Source organism: Typopeltis vanoorti, chromosome 4, assembly GCF_054136105.1.
Source record: "Typopeltis vanoorti isolate ZY-2024b chromosome 4, IOZ_Tvanoo_1.0, whole genome shotgun sequence".
NCBI lineage: Eukaryota > Metazoa > Arthropoda > Arachnida > Uropygi > Thelyphonidae > Typopeltis > Typopeltis vanoorti.
The window spans coordinates 48655261-48676329 of record NC_143552.1 but is presented as its reverse complement, the minus strand read 5'-3'; the positions used below and the strand labels follow the sequence as shown (position 1 = coordinate 48676329).

General features: G+C 35.3%; 1 protein-coding gene across 4 annotated transcripts in view; it reads right to left on the bottom strand.

Moving 5' to 3' along the window:
- Positions 1–21069, bottom strand: part of Rcd1 (Reduction in Cnn dots 1) — a 234562-nt gene that overhangs the window by 92697 nt on the left and 120796 nt on the right. For all 4 annotated transcript variants that reach the window (XM_090391133.1, XM_090391131.1, XM_090391134.1 and 1 more), the window contains exons 7-8: positions 13499–13708; positions 3299–3370 (exon numbers count right to left, since the gene is read on the bottom strand). In XM_090391133.1, coding sequence (XP_090247259.1) covers positions 3299–3370; positions 13499–13708 — 282 coding nt within the window. The remainder of the gene's footprint in view (positions 1–3298; positions 3371–13498; positions 13709–21069) is intronic.

Genomic DNA, 21069 nt, shown 5'->3' with positions numbered 1-21069 from the left:
GTTTAGCATTTTGGCTAATTTATTTTAAGTGACCCTCACCCATGAAAGGTTTTGAACTATAGTACTTAGCACTGCAGGTGGGCTAAGGAGTTTTTTCCCTATTTATTTTTGTAATTTTTTTACACATTTTTTACCTGGTCTAGAAACCTCTACTTGTATAAACCAAACACAGAACTTTTTGCTAGCCACATCAGGCCACCAATAAGCTGGGTGGTAGTCTCATGCCAGATAATGAAATTCATCTACCACCTAAAGATAATCACAAATATCCATATCCATGGCAGGATTTGAACATGTAGCCTGCTGATTGGGGAGCAGATACACTAACCACACAGTCAGCCAAGTCAGCATGTTATTTATCTTCACATTTAATTTGCCATCTTCATTAAAAATTGTATATTAAACAGCTGAAATGTTTTTCCACTGAAGATACAGTTGATGTTTTGCGTTTTCCTGCCTATTTTCATAGTATTTGTCTTTTTGTTACTTATTTTTCTACAAAATTTGTAACAGTAGTTATTCAGTTTTGTTGAAGACATAAAGATTTGTACTGGAGTTATTTAAGAGTATAACATTATCTGAATAAGTAAAGCACTAAGATGAAGATCCTGATTTTGCAGGTTAATGAAATACCATTTTCCTTCATAGCGTGATCCATCATTCATTTCTTATAGAGATTCAACGGCCGTGAGCCCCTTTTACGGGAAGGTATGGCACCACTTCAATCCCCCATATTTTTATCTGGGCTCGGGACCGGCATAGCTGACAATTCAGACCTATGGCTGGAGGGATTGTCTTAAGTATTCCTGACTGTATCCATGTGTTCACGGGACCAGTTTGCCTGCTTGTGGGATGAAAAACCCTAGATAAACTTGGAGAAAAACCCTGCTGTCCACACCCAGGACCAGCTAACTTGGCTATGGCTTAGGAAGGTACTTAAGCTCCTCAAGTTGTCGACAGGAATCGAACCTAGAACACTCCTAGTGTCTTAGGTTCGATTCCTAGTGGTTATGTGCTTCGCATATGGTTGCGAAGCACATAACCACTAGGCTAACTGTGCGGACATCCACACAGATGGTAAATAACAGTGGAGAACAGTATGCACCTTGTCTAACACCTGATTTTACAAACAATCTTCTTGTACCTACTTCAATTCTAACTGCTGACTTATAACTATATAGACTATATACTGCACTGTACAATTCCACAATTTTTCTTAGCTTCTTCTTAATGCTTACATAAATCATACCTGGAACATGATAGGGAAATTCCTCTATAATTCTCCTATTCAGTTTTGTTTCCCTTTTTAACCCTGGAGAGGTCACGGCTGATCTGACAGATGCAAACAAATTGTTTTAATATAAATATTCTTACACATATCCAGTTATAGCTTGGAGGTCATGACTAGCTGTGCATACATATATTACAAGTGATATTCTGCACTGTTTAAACCATCAGTTTAGTTTAATACATGTTATGTAAAGGTTTGTGATATTTGATAGTAAATTGTATCTGAGAAATACAGCAAACTCTGATGTCAGTATGGTATTTTTTTTTTTTTTAATTTACCATTAAAATGGCTGGAAAAATATATCGATTGGATAATCCATCAGATGTTGAAGAGATTCAGCGAATGTTACTCGAGTCCAATGATGAGAATGATAGAGTCGAATGCAAAAGTGATATTTGATAGTAAATTATATCTGAGAGATACTGCGAACTCCGTTGTCAGTATAGTATTGGTTTAGCTTTTTTTTTTCTTTGTTTCTTTGTTCAATAATTTCTAGATTGTAACTCTCGGATACACGCGACCCAAGCTGCAATTTTTTTGCCCGCGATCTCCGCAGGGTATAAGAATTCTACTCTGATCATTAAAATCCAACTTTCTGACAAGACCTGTTCAAAACTATTATATCACAATAATTGAGAATTTCTGGTTGAATATTATCTACTCCAGCTGCCTGTTCACATTTCAGGTTTCTGATAGATTTCAACTTTAATTATTGATATGTACTCCTGAATGTATCCCTCTTAAATTATTAAGTAACTATATTATAAATTCTGCATATAAAAGAGAGGTAAGAATGCCATATGTAAAGACTTGTATATCACATTTCTACCATATGGTATGGAAAAGTCCATAATAGATTGATATTTACATAATTGTTAATGCTAAATTGCAGTCAATGAAATTACAATGGAAGATTCCCAACAGAAAGCTAATATTAAGGACAAGTCTTAAATCATGAAAAATGAGATGATGGTTGGCCAAGAATCAAGTAGAAAACAGTATACATATCTACAATGCAACTGATATGCTGTGAGTTTGAATCCTACAGGGGACAAGTTTTGTATTTCATCTTACAGTGGGTACATTAATTTCACTGCTCAGTGTAAAACAACAACCCTGTTCTGTTTACTGAAATCTTGAGTTTGAAAGAGTTCCATGTTTAGTTGTAACAGCAGAGTTTACCTTAGCCCACCCATGTCAGTTAAGGAAAACTAAACTACACTAAATACACCACAGCAAATTTAAATATGAAAGATTGTTCATGGAATCAGCCTCAGCTCTAAAAAACTTTCCAAATCTCAACAAATTTGGGTGCATGAGACTACCCCAAATTTGGGAAGCTTGCATCTTGAGAACTTCAGCCCCAACAGCCAAGACAACCCAATATACCCCGATAGGGGGCACCTTTAGGACTCTAGGAACAACAGTAGTTTTCTCTCTCTCTTCTGCTTCATTTGCTTTTTAGGGCCTGCGTGCACATGTCATTGTTGTATGTTCCCATGAAGATGGCAATATGACATTGCCGAAATATAGGAGGTATTAATTAAAGTTTCTTTTAATTAATATTCCAGTACATTGTAAATTCCTTAAATAATTTAATAGTCATTTGTTACCAACACATATCCTATCCTATCTACAAGAATTAATAGTCAAACTAAACTAAAATTCTCAAATTCTAAAAAATTCTAAAATTAAACAGTAATTTTAATAATGTACTATATGCTAACAGCCTTTTGTCAGTAGGATTAAAAAAAAATGAATAATGATGTAACACTGAATAGTCGAGTATATATCTGTATATGAACAGCATAACTTAGCAGAGTATACAAGTATATTATGAACCACATAATATAGCAGGTATATCTGCATATGATTTTTCAGACTATAATTCTCACAACCCTGCTCAAAAATAGTACTTTTTAATAGTAAATGGGCAACATTTAAAAATACGAATCTCATGTTTTTCTGATTGCTAAGATTATTATTTATAATGAGACTAATACTCACATGACAAGCAATTAAAGCTCCAACAGTCCAGCCTAATAAAATAATAGGCCTATTTGGAAAATGGTTTTTGAGCTGGAAAGAGAAATTTCATTATTAAAAAAAATAAAAAGCAATCAATAAAAGAGATAAATTAAACTGAGTAAATCTGTAGAGATTAATAACTTGTTAAAAAGAAAAAAGTCCATTTTCAAATTTCTTAAAGTCTTAGTTTGTGACCAAAGTCAAACCAAGTGGATGTTAAATGGATGAATAGTGAATTAATACAGAAGTTGCAAAAATTATTGTGGAGAGAATATAAAGAAAAAATGATCAGCATGCTCATGAGCAATCCAAAGTACAGATAAGATGGGCAACTACTATGGTAGGAAATGCTAAATCAGGATATGAGAAAAGATTAGCTAAGCAGGTGACAGTAAATCCAAAAAAAAAGTTTTTATCACTATGTAGCAAGTAAAAAGAAGAGAGAGATTATGGAAGGATAATTTAAATCAATATCGATAAAAGAAGACAAAAGCAAAAGAAATAGTTGAGTTACTAAGTGATCACTTTAAAAGGGTGAGTGATCCTGGTGGAGATTTTGAACTTACTGATGTGACAAAGACTAATGTAAAAATTGAGGTAGACGAACTGCAGGTGCTCAGCATATTGAAAAAATCTATGGGAATACAGCAGAACTGAATGGCATGTTGGCCCAAAGGCTATGAGAATGTACAAGACAACTGGCAGTTTTCCTGACAGTTATTTAATCTAAGTCTCAAGTCTAGTAAGGTTCCAAGGGAGTGGAAAAAGAGTAAGATGGTTCCATCACATAAAGTTGGCTCGAAGACAGCAGTAACAAATTACAGGCCAATTATTATCTCAGGAGTTGGTAAAATCCAAGAATGGGTGGATAGGAATATGATCTCTATGGCTGACAGCATGGCTTGGTAAAAGTTAAGTCCTGCATTAGTAATTTATTCACATTTTAAATACATGTCACAGCAAGGAAATGACTACATCATGATACTGCTAGACTTTGCAAAGACATTTGACAAAATATCATATGAAGAACCATTACATAAGTTGAAGCAAATGTGAATGGATATGAAGTTGTTGGTATGGATGAGGGGGGGGAGGGTGACTGACAGACAGACATCAGAGAGTAGTTATGGTGGAATGGAATCTAGGAGAATGAGGGTAACTAGTGGAGAACCTCAGGACTAGGTAATATTCAGTTGTTTGCTGATGATGCAAAGAAAACTGAGGGGGCAAAAGTTGATAAAGGCACATGTAGATATCCAGCAGAATGATGCAAATATGGCAGTGTGGGAAAAGGATAATAGTTGCAAATTTGATGTTGCAAAATGTAAGGTTTTATACACTTTGGATTGAAAATATTACACACTATATATCACACTGATGACAATAGATTGCAGGAAATTGATGAGGCTAGGGATCTGGAGATAATGGTGGAAAGAGAGTTGAAGTCCAGAGGGCATATTGCAAAAGTTGGCAAAATAGTTCAATGGATTACTTGAATGTCAAAAAACACTAACAAGTAAAGATAGAGAAGTTATTATCCCTCTTCATAAGGCTATGATTCAGCTGTATCTTGACTAGTGTGCACTAATGTGGTGGTGGGGAAGGTTTCTTGGGGATCGGGAGATAGTGGTAATGGTGGAGAGGATCCAGAGACAAGTGACCAGCTGATGACAGATCTCCTAAATGCTACCTATAAGGACAGATTGAAGGTGTGTGAGCCTTAAAGTTTAGCTAATAGACAGTAAAGTGGGAACATGATAGAAACTCACAAGTTACTATCATGAAAAATTACTGAAACAAAAGTGATTTTTCAGCATGGAGAGAGAAAGAATTAGTGGTCATTCCTGGAAGTTGTGTAACAGAATGGTTAATAAGGGTGTGTGTGTGTGTGTGTGTGTGTGTGTGTGTGTGTGTGTGTGTGTGTGTGTGTGTTGACTACATTTTTGCTTGAAGAGTTGGAATGAGTGGCATGAATTGCCAGAAGTAGCTTCGGCAAGTGCCCTAATACAATAACTATTTTACCTCTCCTTAAACAATGGAATGGTATGATAAGTATTGTGTGTATAAAGGTTAATCTAGGTCTCCTGAGATGAGTCTTCTGATGCCATGGAGATACTCATATAATAATAACAAAACACAGGCATCTCCATGGGATCCAAAGCTAACCATTATTAACACAATGCATACAAGGGTGGTCTAAAAGGTTCTTGGCCTTGACCATAAATAGCAACATTATCGGCAAGATTTTTTTTTAAGATGGTACATCTGTCAAAAGCATCCATATGAAATTGCAAGTCATTCTATCAAGTAGTTTGTTTTATACAGCTGTCTAAAGCAAAAGTGTTTTCGTATCTCTTGAAATGGATAAAATTTGAGTATCGTGCAGTTATAAAATTATTTGTAAAATAAGGTTTATGAAATTCATTCAAAGTTCATAAAAGTTTATGGGCACTCTTCTCCTTCGTTTTCAAAAATTAAGAAATAGGCTGCCAAGTTTAAACATGGCCACACCAGCCTTGAAGATGATCCACGTGAAGGATGTGTAAAAAGTGTAACAACACCAGAAATCATTGCTCAAGTGCACAACATCGTATTGGATGACCGGCGAGTCAAAGTGCGTAAAATTGCTGAAACTATAGGCATTTCAAAAGAATGTGTAGGATATATTTTGCATGAAGAATTGCAAATGAAAAAGCTTTACACAAGATGAGTGCCACGCTTGCTCACAGCAGATCAAAAACGCACTCGCATGAAAATCTCTGAACAGTGCTTGGAACGTTTTAACAAGAATTAAACTGATTTTGTGTGTTGATTTATTACTATGGATGAGACACGGATTCACCATTTGACACCAGAATCCAAACAGCAGTTAAAACAGTGGACATAAACAGTTTGTTAGCGCCAAAGAAGACAAAGTCGGTTCCATCAGGAGGAAAGGTCATGGCGTCAGTGTTTTGGGATGATAAAGGCATTTTGTTTATTAATTATCTTGAAAACTGTAAAACAATAACCGGGGAATATTATTCCCATCTTTTAACCAGACTAGACGAAAAAATTCGTGAGAAAAAACCCCAGTTTGCAATAGAAAAAAAATTATCTTTCATCGGGACAATGCATCTGCCCACAAAGGTGTTTTGCCAATGAGAAAATTAAGGGATCTGCAGTATGAATTGTTGGAACATCCATCCTATTTCCAGATTAGGTTCCCTTTGACTTCTATCTCTTCCCAAAACTAAAACTCTCCATCGATGATCAGCGTTTTTCTTCGAATCAAGAGGTGAATACAGCTGTAGAGTGGTATTTTGCAGATCTTACTGAGAACCACTACAGGGATAAGATAATGGAGGTGGAGCATCACTTGAATAAATGTATTAGGCTTAAGAGAGATTATGTTGAAAAATATAAATAATTTTGAAATTATAAATTCGTTTTTTTATTATTAGGCCAAAACTTTTTCAGACCACCTTCATATCAATATGTCTCTTTAATGTCAGACACCCACAAAAATCACAACTACATCTGGAAACCTACCTATTCCACTCTTTCACAAAGAAAAAAATCTATCCATTATTCTAACCACATGCTTACAACTTTTTCAGTATCATTTGCTCTATAAAACCGCTTTAGTAACTTATGTTTCTATCACATTTCTTCATCATCATCATCATCAAATTCCTGACATGTATCCTCAAGGGGTGTACAGGATATGATAGTACTACATGAAAAATTTACATCATTACTAACTTCCTATCTACAATTTTCCTCCAAATCAGTCTGTTACTTGTCAAGACTCCAACATTATCAGATTTTATATTTCTATCATCTAAGGCACATTGTACCTGGGTCGTTTTCCTGCCAACATGGCAGAGAAAACTTGTTTTGCTAATCTTTCCTCGCCCATTCTGTTTAAGTGACCATACCACCTGAGATTAACTCTGCAAACACATTCCTGGATGCTGACAATGTCAAGTTCTTTCCTAATATCCTCGTTTTTAATATGATATTGCCATTGATGCCATCTGTCCACTCCTCTATTCTTTCTCAGGAATCTCATATCTGCGGTCTCTAGTCTTTGTTCAAGTGTTTTACTCCTGACTCTCGGATCCATAAGTTAAAACTGGTTTGAACACTGTCTTGTATACAGCTAATTTAGTGTTCCGACTAATTTCTCTCTTATTCCATATGAATTTATTCAATTGACTTCCTACCATACCAGCTTTGTTGATTCTGTTGTCTTATTTCCATATTTAATTTACCATCTTCACTAAAAATCGTGCCTAAATAGATGAAACGTTTTACTTGTTCTATAAGTTCTTCATTCACAATGTAGTTGATATTTTCAATGTTTCTGCCTATTTTCATTGTCTTTGTCTTTTTAATGCTGACGTTCATAGCATATCTATTACAACAGTTATTCAATTTAGTCAGGTAATCTTGCAGATTTGTAGTGGATTCATTTAGAAGTATAACATCATCCGCATAAAGCAAAGGGCTGAGATTAACGCCTCCAATTCTGATATCAGGTTTAATACCACTTTCCTTCATAATGTGATCCATATAGATAATGAATAACAAAGGGGATAATGTACATCCTTGTCTCACACCAGATTTAACATTAAACGATCTTCCTGTACTTCCTTCAATTTTAACTGCAGACTTACAACTCAAATAAAGACTAAGTATTGCTTGTTATAACGCCCCATTAACACCGTATAACTGTAGCGTTTCGAATAGCTTCTCTCTTGGCACCTTGTCAGATCTACAAAACTTAAATACAGATCTTTGTTATATTCCCATGATTTCTCAACTATCTGTCGTAAAGTTAAAATCTGATCCTGACAGTCTCTATTTGGCCAGAATCCAGCTTGTTCTTCACCAAGCTTCTCTTCCGCAATCCTTTTCAACCGTTTCTCAAGTATACTTGCATATATCTTACCAGGAACACTCAGTAATGAAATGCCTCTGTAATTCTCACATTCAGTTTTATTTCCCTTTTTATATATGGGTACTATGAGAGAGCTCTACTCCAATCATCTGGAATTCATCCCTCTGTCCAAGCCTTCTGAACCCTATGCAATGCAGCCACTGTATGACTTGTATACCTCCATACATGAGCGTTTCTGGTGGAATATCAACTATTCCTGCTGCCTATCCACACTTCAGGCTTTTGATGGCTTTTTCTACTTCAAGTATGGATATGTATTCCTGGCTTTTACCACTGTGTTGTCATCACTGGTTGTTTCATTTAGCAGTTTTTCAAAGTAATTACTCCATACTTCCAGGATATCTTTGTCTCTTGTTTTCATGTTACCTTTATCATCTCTAATTCCTTTTATAGCACTCTTTCCTCCATTTCTGAGCTTCTTCAACAACCTCCAGAATATCTTACCACCTTTCTTGATATTTATTTTCTATGTCCTTGGAAAAGTCCTTCCATGACTTTTGTTTAGCTATTTTACACAGTGTTTAGCTTTCTTATATTTGTCTCTGTATTCTCTAACAGCACAAGCTGACTTATTTGCCAGGAACTTTTGATATGCTTTCTTCTTTTCCTTCACTGCCTCTTTAACTTCCTGTGTCCACCATGGAGTTCTGATTTTTCTATCCTTGCACACAACCTCACCACATGCCTCTCTGGCAAAATCAATCAATGTTTTCTTCAGTTTGCCACTGAATCGCCAAGGTTTGATTCCTGTTCTCAAACTCTTTCATTTTATCTTCAATAATCTTTGTGTATTTTAGTCTACAGTTCACATCTGAGAGCTGCTCAACTTTTATTCGCTTTAAAACTTTCTTACATGTTATGCTTTTCAATATGAAATTCAATTTTATCCTGCTCAAGACTAAATAGTGATCACTTCCAATTTCAAATCCTCTGTACACTCTGGTGTCCTGCACCAGGGAGAAAACATCACTATCAACAATAACATAGTCAATGAGACTTTTCTTATCCCTAGCCTCTTCTCTCCATGTGAATTTGTGCACATGTTTATGTTGGAACATGGTGTTAGTAATAACCAGTCTTTGTCCTGAGCAGAAATCCAACAGATATTTGCCATTATTATTAGCTTTGCTCTTTTCTCCAAATTTTACCAAAATATTTTTGTATGTCTGACAATCATATCCTACTCTGCTATTCAGATCCCCCAACAAGGACCAACTTTTCCTTTTTCATTGTGTCAGTTGCTTTCTCTAAAGTCTCAAAAAATTCCTCCACTTTTACCTTAGTAGAATCTTCTGTAGGATCATAGGCACAAATAAGTCTCATTGTCCAATTCCCCATTCTGATATTAGCCCACATCACTCTACTTGAGACTGCCTGCCATTCAAAAAGATTAGCCTCGTATTTAGTGTTGAATACTATGGTTACTCATGCTTTTCCTTGATTGTCATTGCCTGAATATAACATTTTGTATTTATTGCTCAGAAAGATCTCACCAGTTTTTGTCTTTTTTGTTTCAGTCATCCCTATTATGTCGATCTGGTACTTATCCAATTCCTCAGCTAGCTCCATTTCTTTGCCATTCAGGCTTCTTATGTTGATAGTACCGATCTTCAACTCTGTTAATGTTGAGTTGGTGAAAGTTTTAGGATTTGTTCCGGTAGCTGACTTTTCGCTGTTTGCCCTGGTTCCCTGGTGAAAACAATGGGGGGGCCTTGTTTAACCGGGCGACCTCCCAGCCAGCATGAAATTCTGTCATGTTGTACCATCATTTGAAATTTTGGTTTAAGACAATAAGAATACAATTTGGTCAGCTAAATCCCAAATTGCCAGCCCATCCTCGTCCGTTCAGTATCCAGGTAGATACTTAACAGGGTGCACCACGAGAAGGTGAGGATTGGACATTAAGTCAGACGCCCTGGTCGGTTCTCCGCATTCCTTTGAAGGCTATGTTGAGGTCCCCCTCTGAGTTATATAGCTTTGACCCTTAAGCACCCTTTGCTTAAGTTAAAATTAGCTGAAGTTAAAATTTTTATTTAAATATAGCTAATATAGTCTTTCTGCATGGTAAATTTTACATGGCACCAATGTGAAACAGAACAATGGTGACCAAGGCATTGTTGTTTAAAGAATTCAACCAGAAGAACTTGGTGCATTGCAATGTCTGCAAAGTGTATGCATCACTGAAGGCGAATGGACTGTAGTTTGAAAGTGACAGTGGTGAGAGAGAGAGAGAATGAAAGCAAATCAGGTCAAGAGATTGAAGTGGTGACGGAACAGAGAATATATGTGAAAATGTGTGTAACAGTGTTGAGATTAAAAGTGACATGACTGAGAAAGAGAATAAAAGTGATGATTGAAAGAATAATAGTAAGACGGATGTAAAGAATGAAAAGTTGGTTGTAATGGGAGGAGATAGTGCAGTTGTGCAGAGTGATAGAAAAGACAAAGCATGAACTTGAGCAGATGCAGAAATGTCTGGCGAGTGGTTCAGCTGAGAACAGAAAGAAAGTAGTGCAAGAAAAGAGAAAGAAATGTTTGACTAAAAGAGAAGGAAAAATTAAGTAGAGAGTCTTTCCGCAATCCAACCATAAGAGGTGTGACTAGCGAGAGAGTGAAAAACCGTGCTTCCTGGGTGCAAAAATTAACGATGTTAGCAAAGCTATTAGAATGCAAAAGGATAAAGGGAAAGAGTTTATTTTTGTGTCTGGAATGAATGATTTGAAAGGAGAAAATTTTGGTATGAGGGAGGACATGAAAGAGTTACTGAAAGTAGCAAAAGAAAAGAGTGAGAGAGTTAAGATAGTGAGTCTGTTGCCACAGTTGACAAAGTTGAGATGAGAAGGAGGGCAATAATAGCAAATGAGTTGATGATTAGGTTATGCAGGAGGAACGATGCGGACTTTGTGGATATGTAGGAGTTTGATGGATGAAAGGACTTATACAAGAAGGATGGTTTATATCTGAATGGATTTAGTGTTCAGAATCTGGAAAAAGTGTTGTTGAATGAAGTGAAAGTGGATGTGCAAAATCAGAGAAACAAGACCTTTTAGAGAAGAAACTGTTGAGCCAGTACACATCTACCAGTAAGATAGTTGAGTGTAAGAATGTGCATAAAATGCCTAAGTTAGTATAAAGTGTAAGGACAACAGTAGGCCCTAAGAGACTATTGCACTTTATGTACACTAATGCCAGGAGCATTGTTTTTTTTTAAATATATATATATATATATATATATGATCGACACACAAGGGGAAGGCAGAGTGCGGGGGGACTGTTCCACAGGGCAGAGGTAGATGGAATGAAAGAGGAGCCAGTGAAGTTGGTTCATCTTGAGTTTCAAGATGAACTGTAAAAGTCTGGTGGTTAGCAGTGGCTCTTGTTTTAATGATTTTGGAGGAGAGTGGAAGAATAATAGTGGCCAATTCAGCACAGTCTACGAAAGTATCTATAGAAGAGGCAGAAACTGAATGCCTGTGAAAGAGGGACTGAAGTCGGTTTGTGAGAGAGAGGGATCATTAATTAGCCAGAGTGTCCTCTTCTAGATAGAATTGAGCAATCTTAGAGGATTTTGATGCACCATCTCAAATATGGAAGCAATATTCCATGGCTGGGGAAATTTGGGCTTTGTATAGAGTTAGCAACTGTGAAGGTGTGAAGTCGTGTCTTGTGCAAAAAATTACACCAAGTTTTTTTGGCAGCTGCAGAAGCTATAGTTGAAATATGGTTGTGCTAGGAAAAATCAGAGGTGCAAGTCATCCAAGAAGAGAAATCTGATCATGTCTGGATATCTCAATATTATTGAAGGTAAGGGGATTGGGATGTGAGCTCTTTCTTGTGAGAGATCAATAAAAACTGAGGTTTGGTGACATTAAAGTTTACAAAATTGTCCTTGCCCCCCCCCCCACACACACACACACTGCGATACAGCAAGGATCTGCATTTCAGGTCCCTTGTCATGGTAAATCTTGAGGATTCTAATACTTGAGCACTACAAGTGCTCAAGTATTAGAATCATTTGTCAAATGAAAAGGAGGAATGGAGTGTACTGTTGTCAGCAAAGCTATGGATAGGATTGGAAGTCTGTGAAAGCAGGTCATTTATATATAAGAGAAAGAGAGTAGGTGAAAGAACAGAACCCTGGGGTACTCCTACATTGGTGGGGGAAATCTAAGAAGAGTAAACTGTCCACAATGACATGCAGTGAGCAACCAGTGAGAGAGTTGGTGATCCAATTGCAGAGCATTGAATGGGAGTTTGGTGAGAAGGCCCTGTGCTAAACTCAATTGTATGCCTTTGAAATGTCAAGGACAACCACAAGAGTTTCTTCAAATTTCTATATAGCCTGAGTCCATAGGTGGATGGCGAAAGCAAGATGATCAGCTGTAGATCACGAGTGACAGAATTCATACTGCTGGTCACTGATTAGTTAATATGACTATTCTGAATGATGGGCAAGAGTTTTTGGCATTGGTTAGTTCATCCTGGCTAAAGGTTACTGGCATTAATGAGAACATGGCTAACAGAAATGATATAGTTAGTGTGATAGAATGTGAAAGGTATAGTGTGTTCAGGGAGCATAGAGAGAAAATAATTTGGGGTGGGAAAGAAGGAGTATTATTGATGATAGCTGATGAACTGCAACCAAGTGCAGTAGGTGTACAACTGTAGACAGTGAAAATAGTGCATTTGAAGCCATCTGGTGTCAGATAGAGGCAGAGGTAAAACATATATAATTCATTTCTTCTATAGGGGATGTACAGGATGATGGGAGTAGTATGCATCAGCAAATAAGCTCAATTAGTGGAGAGTGGGTAGTTATTATGAGGAGGGGACTTCAACTACCTCAACTTGTGTGCAGTTAAGGAGATGAGAGCAAAATTTTCTCTCACAGAGCAGTGGGTGGAACAGCCTGTTGAAGTAGTGAATACATCAAGCATAAATGAATTTAAGAGCTGGTATGCATGATCTGGGGCCTTCCTTGACTCCCCAGAGATCTAGAATAATAATAGTAAAAATAATGTAAAATGATAACCATTCCCCATTAACATTAGTTTTTGAATAAAAACTCAAGTGCATCTTTCCAAGGAAAAAGAATAAAAATAAGAAAGAGAGAATAAGAGATAAATCACATTCCCATCCCACTGTTTAATTACAAATAGTCATTTTTTGTAGTAATTCACAAAAAACACCCAATTTAAATTTTTTTATACAAACGTAAACAACAAACAGCATACCTCAATAACTTTTGAATGTACGGCTCCAATTATATGTTCCAAACATTGGTTGATACTGACCCCCCCATTCATATGAAATGCAACATTTACAACTTTTCCCATAGCAGCCAACTGAGCATGCCAAAATCTCATACGACGAATCTGATTAACAGACTGCTGATTTGGTCCACTAGGTGTCATCAAAATCAGAGGGATGCCAGGCAACTTTTTCTGAAAGAAAATTATATTTTATTATAATAATATATGAGATCTGGGAAAAATGTATTTGGCACAAGGCATCTTTTTTTTTCATATTTATGTACTTAAATCTTAAACTCTTTCAATATAATCATCAGTGTCAATTGAATATCCTTCCTACCCGCAATGTGGTATTGCTGTATATCTGCATGGACCAAGACTGCAGCATGTACAATATCTTGTTTGTGCTACATACATTTGCCATGGAAAGATTCTTCATTTTATTAAGGAGATCAAACATCACAGTGACTTCTCAGCCTGACAAGTTATTCTGTCACATAGCTGCACTATGTTGTGTAAAATATGAGCTGAGGATCTTTATAAATTTCTTCATTTATAATGCAGTTCAGAGTGTAGAGATTAATGAATAACAAGAAACTGATCTCCTTCTGATCACTGCACCCTAGAGAACAAGATGCCAAAGTGGAACATTGTCAGCCAGAAACAATGATCAGAATATGTCACACTGATATTTCTGTATAAATTTTTTATTTTTTGATACACAACGTTAAAGGCAATACTCATAGCTGTATTATTTAAATTCTGACATTTAGAAGAGAGAACATATCTCATTTAATACAATGATATACATATGAAAATTTGAAAGGGCATCTTCTCAAGTACAGGTCCATATGTCCTAGACTACTGAACTAATGTTGCAACTTACTAATACTGTCATATGTTATTGTGTGCAATACTGGACTGTTACTGTTTACATACCACTTGCACAGTATCTGATCATCAGCATGGGAGATTTACAGCAATTCTGCCACAATATTTTCTTCAATTCTCATATTAATAAAGAGCCATCTAAAAACATTTTTTTTAACCATTCAGTAAGCAATAAAAATTAGGCATCCACCCAAAATAAATATGTAATTTCTTTACTGTCGGAATTGATGACCATCCAGTAAAAAGTTCAAGTGATTTTACTGACTTATAGTGAGATCATGACTAATCTCTTGATAGGTGAATTTATTCCCAAGGAGGAGGACTTTTCTGTCATAATTAATTCTGTCCATAACAACCATATGGAGTCACCATGAACATGATCTTTTGGAAAGCCATATCAAACACTTCACAGAAGATGTTTTAAACATGAATGCTTGTTCAAAGACAGATCTGAGACCTTGTTGCATCATCCTAATTTAAAATGGAATGATAGTTTATCCATGCCATTTATTTTTTTTTAAAGTTACACCCACAATAAAGTGTTTTCATTTAATCAATATGATGTCATTCTTCCAGAACAGAACAATTGCCTTTAGTGAATAACTGCTTGTTGGGTATTTCTGACTTGTTCAAATGCTTGTTTTGCTCTTTTTGAAGGCAGACTATTATTTCCAGTCCAAAATATTTCATAATTTCTATTGAGGCCATCCACACTATATGTAAATAGGGAGGGGAACTGTTACAGAGATTGAAAACCAGCTCCAGCAGGCCTCCAATAATTATGCAAGGTAGTAGCAGTGGTGGTGTTTCATCAGCCAATGAAAGTCTAATACCACCTAAGAGCTGACATTTCCTCTGACTAAGGAAGATATATACATTTTTTGATAGCAATGCCTGTCAGGTATGCTAGATTCCCATTTATGGAAATGAGCCATGGCACAGGAAGTAAGGCTTCATTTGGCTGGGAAATGCCTGGCTGATGAAGTTGCACATCACCAGCCCATCAGTGCCACTAGTAACAGACATAAACAATCTAGATTTCACATATAACAAAACATGATAAAAATACAATTGAATTTTTTTTTATTAATTTGAAGAAAACAAAATAAGAGAACCATACATCAATATGCAAGCACAACAATAATAATGCCTCTGTAGATGCAGAAGGTGATGGGGTATGTGTCAATCTTATTAAAAAATGGCACATCCCCATCTTTTTGCTTTGTCCTGTATCAGGACAAAGGAAGGTAAAGAAAAGATGATCTAATATGCTATTAACTACTGACACAAATTCAGTTTAGTGATGAAATCTACCCACATAAGTGATAAATTATCATTCTGGTTACTGATCTTCAAGCAAAGATATACACCCTTCTTGAAGGAAAAGGAGAGTCCAGAACTTGGACCATATTCCTTCATGTGACTAGTCTTTGTATAAAAATGTAAATAACCACATGAATACTGACACATTTTGACATATTTTATATATGCTTATTCATGATTTAAATATATCATTGTCATTTGCTTATTTTACATAGTGAATGTCTAATGGCACATGATCAGTCAGTGATGTCAAAGAGCGTGGATACAGCCTCAAGAGGAAGAAGAGTAATGAATGACACAACATTCACATGACCAATTCCTCTGCTGGCATTTTCACATGTGCATACATTTCCACTGCAGGAAACAGATTGTAACTGAGTATCATCATCAATTTCCTGACATATACCTCCAAGGGGTGTTCAGGTTACTATGACAGCACTACATTATTAAGTTTAACTTATTGTTAATCTCCTATCAACAATTTTCCTTGAAATCAATCTATTACCCATGAGAACTTCAATATTGTCATATCTACCATTTCATGCTTTTAACCGAATCAATACACCTAGACCTTGGTCTTCCTATGAGTCTCTTTCTGGCCATCTTGACATCAAACACCTGTTTTGCTAACCTTTCTTCACCAATTCTATTCAAGTAACCATTACAGCTTAGATTGGCTCTGCTGACACATTTACTAATAATGCCAAATTCCTTTCTAATATCTTTATTTTTAATATGATTCTGCCATTGATGCCACTGGTTCGCTCCCCTCTCAGAACCATCATATCTATGGTCTCTAGTCTTTGATCAAGTGCCTTATTTCTAACCCAATTCTCAGATCCATAACTTAAAACTAGTTTAAGCACTGTCTCTTGTAAGCTGCTAGTTTGGTTTGGCTAATTTCTCTCTTATTCCATATAAATTTATTCAGCTGGCTACTGACCACAGCTTTGCTTATTCTGTTGTTTATTTCCAAATTAAACCTGCCATCTTCACCAAAAACTGTGCTTAAATAGCTGAAATATTTTACTTGCTCTATAGGATCTCCATTCAAAATGTAGCTGAAGTTTTCTATGCTCCTGCCTATTTTCATAGTTTTGGTCTTTTTATTGCTGATTTTATGCCATATTTGTTACAGCTGTTATTCAATTAGAATCCTGGAGACTTCTACTAGATGTGTTTAGGAGTACATTATCTGCATAAAGCAAAGAGCTAAGTTTGACATTTCCAATTCTTATACCAGGCCTAATGCCACTTTCTTTCATAATGTGATCTATATAGATGATAAATAAGAGTGGAGATAATGTTCATCCTTGTCTTACCCTTGATTTTACATTAAACCATATTCATTATTTCCTTCAATTTTAACTGTTGACTGACAACTTCTTTCTCTGTATAACGTTCCATTCACCCCATATAACTGAAGTATTCTGAAAAGCTTAATGCCTTTCAGAATACCATAAAATATGCCTTTTCCAGATCCATAAAACTTAAGTACGGATCCTTGTCATATTCCCACGATTTCTCAACTATTTGTCTTAAAGTGAAAAGCAATCCCTTGTAATAACTGAGTGACATGATTAATTCACTATGAGTGTGAGGATGTCATTGTAAGAAATTTAACAGTAAGAAAATTGTAAATTGTAAGAAATTTACATTTAAATACTTTAAGGAAAAGAATTAAGTTTATTAAAAAATTCTAATGGCTTATATTGCTATAGTATAACACTATAAACAACATAAAAAATTAATGTACAAATTCATAAACAAGTTGATGCAAATTCATACTTGAAGTGAAAATGACATCATTTTCACTTCAAACAAACAAACAGGATATTAAATAATTTCTATTATTCATTTCCCAAATAACTATTTCCTGCATGCGAAAAACTAATATTCATCAGCTTTATTGAGACTTGGTTGATGTACAAAATCTTCACAGGATTCCTTAAATTAATATTTCTGTAGAATAGTTGGAAGAATGATGAGAAAATGAACCCTTTGACTGAAAAAAGATCTAAGTCTGTTTCTCATCATGAAAAGAGTAAGCTTTATATATAGATTCTTTCAACTGAAAATGAATCAGTCAATATGATATAGAGGTAAGATAGATTTTTCTCCTGGAAGTGCAAGTTTTATTTATCTCACATACAGACAAAATGTCCAAAGAACACATGCAGTTAATAGTCAAAGTACTGGCAATAAGAGCTATACAGTGTAATGTGTGGATGGTGGTTTATGTAGTGTGTAAATGGATTAAGTAATGTAGATGGTGGGTTATGTGGTGCAGAGTGTTCTCATACTGGAGTCCTTGGACTCCATGTAATAATGAAGATCCTGCAATTTAAAAGCAGGAAATAGTGAAAAGTGCATCAGTCATCAGTGAGTACTGATGTTGATGATGAAATTTAAAAGCACTGTGATGAAGAAATGTCATGTCTTGCCATTTAATATGGTAATATGTATTAATGCCATGGATAACTAAATTCAGATATACCAAGTTGGTGGAAATGGATGCAATTCACATTTTCTTCACATCTAACTTCAGAATGACCAGTCTAACCATAGGAGTTTATGGTTAGACTGGTCATTCTAACCATATGTTAACTTTGCTCATATGATTTATGTTATAAGTCATATGAGCAAGGAATGCAGTATACATGAGAAAGATACTAAGGATGTGTACTCTGTCTTTTGTCAAGTAAAAAAATAAAAATAAAATAAAAAATATCAGCAAGCGAAAAATCTGGAAATATCATGGTAATATTTGTATTACCAAAAAGTGGACAGAACAGCTATGAGCAGTCCTATTTCACCAAACCTGGTGAAATAGGACTGCTCATAGTTGTTTCGATATAGTTGGATTTGAGCAACAAATGTTTATCACCATATTTTCTCAACATTGTGTTTGGTGCTATTTTGTGAATGATGTTTATGCTGTCTTATCTGCTTTAGAGAATAACCTGCAAAATTTCCTCCATAAGATTAAGAGCATCCCTTTGTGCACCAAATTCACTTTTAGAGCTTGAAAATGATAATTCTTTAGTTTTTTAAATTGTCTCCTATATCATCTTCTGAATAGATCATTAATTTTTTTTTGTTTATAAAACACCTACTTTCATTGGAATATATATTGGACTTCCATCAGTCATCAGCCATCTAGCCAGAAGTGGGCGTCATTAAAATCTTTGCACTGAGCCTATGTTACTTGCTCTTATTAGAGTATTAACACATGAATTTCATCATATACAAAATGATCTGTTTAAGTGGCTCTAAATTATCTAATATTTACTGAATATGAAATGCATTATCTGTCTAAATAGCCCTCTGATATAATTCAAATAGGGTATGTCATTCCTCATATAAGAAAATTTCAGTTTTCTACCTCCTGCACACCAGTTCAGAAATCCTTGATCTCTTTCTAGTATATAATGCATTCCTTGCTTATGTGATCTCAACTATTTTTGTCAAACGGGAAAGTCAGATTAAGTTTGACACAAACATATGAATTACGTCCATTAAGCTGGTGTAAATGGACGTAATTCAACATATGAATTACGTCCATTTACACCAGCTTGAAATGTTCAAAATTAGGTAATCATGGAATTAATACAGATCACCATACTAAATGGTAAGACATGATGACACTTCATCACAAGTCTGTTTACATTTGAAAGATTATTCAAGGAATCTGAATATTTTCTCCATCAGCAAAAACTCAATAAGACTCATTATATGTCAATTCCTTGAAATGAAAAGAATACTTATCTTGAAAATGAATAATACAAATTGTTATACATGTAACTTTCAATTTTAAACATGATTATTTAATTGATTTGAATTTGTGTGTTAACTGTTGACCTTGTGGTCCTCTTTGTTATGATGCTAGTGTTGTATTACAGAAAATTGATAATAATTTTTAAAATAAACTTTAACTCTATTTTCTCAGCATTTTTATGTTAAATATATTATAATAATGTTATAAAGGCATGTAAATTTGAAATCAAGTAGAAGAAGTAGAAGTGCAGCCCATTTCCAGTTAGCACAAATTCAGTCATTTCCACTCTTCCAAAGCCTCAGAAACCATAGTAGTAGCAGTGGTAATACTACATCTTCAGGCTTGGCATTCATTTTATTAATGGGTTAAGATGACTTTATTGTTATGTAATAAAAATAACTAACACTAGGTTTATCATTCATAAAGATTTGATAATACTACTACCAGTTTCGCCACATAGCTTCATCTGGGTTTGGATGAACATAGAAATATAAATAAACAACAAGCTTTGATTATGAATCAATATATTACTAAAAAAATACTGAATACGTAGGAACTGTTACATAAGTACAATAGAAACACATGGAGTGTAGATGCTGGCACATGGTTAGTCATTGTTCAGCAGGTGCGTCCGATAGTTAGCAGAAAAATTAAACTCCGATGTGTTTAGAGATCTGATGAGTGACTTCCAAATGTTGCAAAGAATCATCCCTTGGTTTCTATTTAAGGATAACTTGTAAGTGGATTAAAATTGTAGCCTCTTTTATGTTGCAGGAGCTGTAGTCTTCTTCTATGTATGGCATGGAGCTCTTATTCCATTCAATGTTGTGGTGAGGTTGGAGAAATGGAATGCCAACCCTGAGCTGTCCTCTCTGTTGTTGACATCTCCCCATACACAGTACTAATGTACTATAAGTTGATCTACCAACCTCTCGTGTATGGGCTCAACATTTAAAAAAAAAATAATCTCCAATATGTTCCTTTCTTATTTCTAAAATTCTCGAAGTTTGTCCTATGTAATTAAGGCCACAAGAACATGGGATGTTGCAAACTCCAGGATGTTTGTTGAAAGAGTTGTGGTCCTTGAGTAAGAGTAACAGATTTTGTACTGTCATAATTGATTTGAAGACTACTCTAATGTCATGAGATTTCAGGAGATTAGCAATTTTTGGCAAAAGTTCACCAACAAAAGGGATGGAAATCGAAGTTCTGTAATGAATTTCATGTGTCTGTTGTAGAGAGGGATTAGAGAGTAGTATTCTTTTTGCTATTTTCTAGGATATCCATTGCTGATCAATAGCTGAAGAATAGAATGTAATTCCTTTGTTAATGTTCCTTCATCTCTTATAATAGAGATCGCCTTCTTTTTCAGTGTATGTACAATACAATGCTCAATTTTTGTGAAATATGGTGTAACGAGGAGAAATGTAGATAATGACCTATTTAAGTCGGCTTACAGTACACACTAAGAGAAATGCCTTCATCTGCTTATTTTGTAATTAAAATGTCTAGAAAAGATAATTTTCCTTCATTCTTGAGTTCTAAGGTGAATTAGATTTTA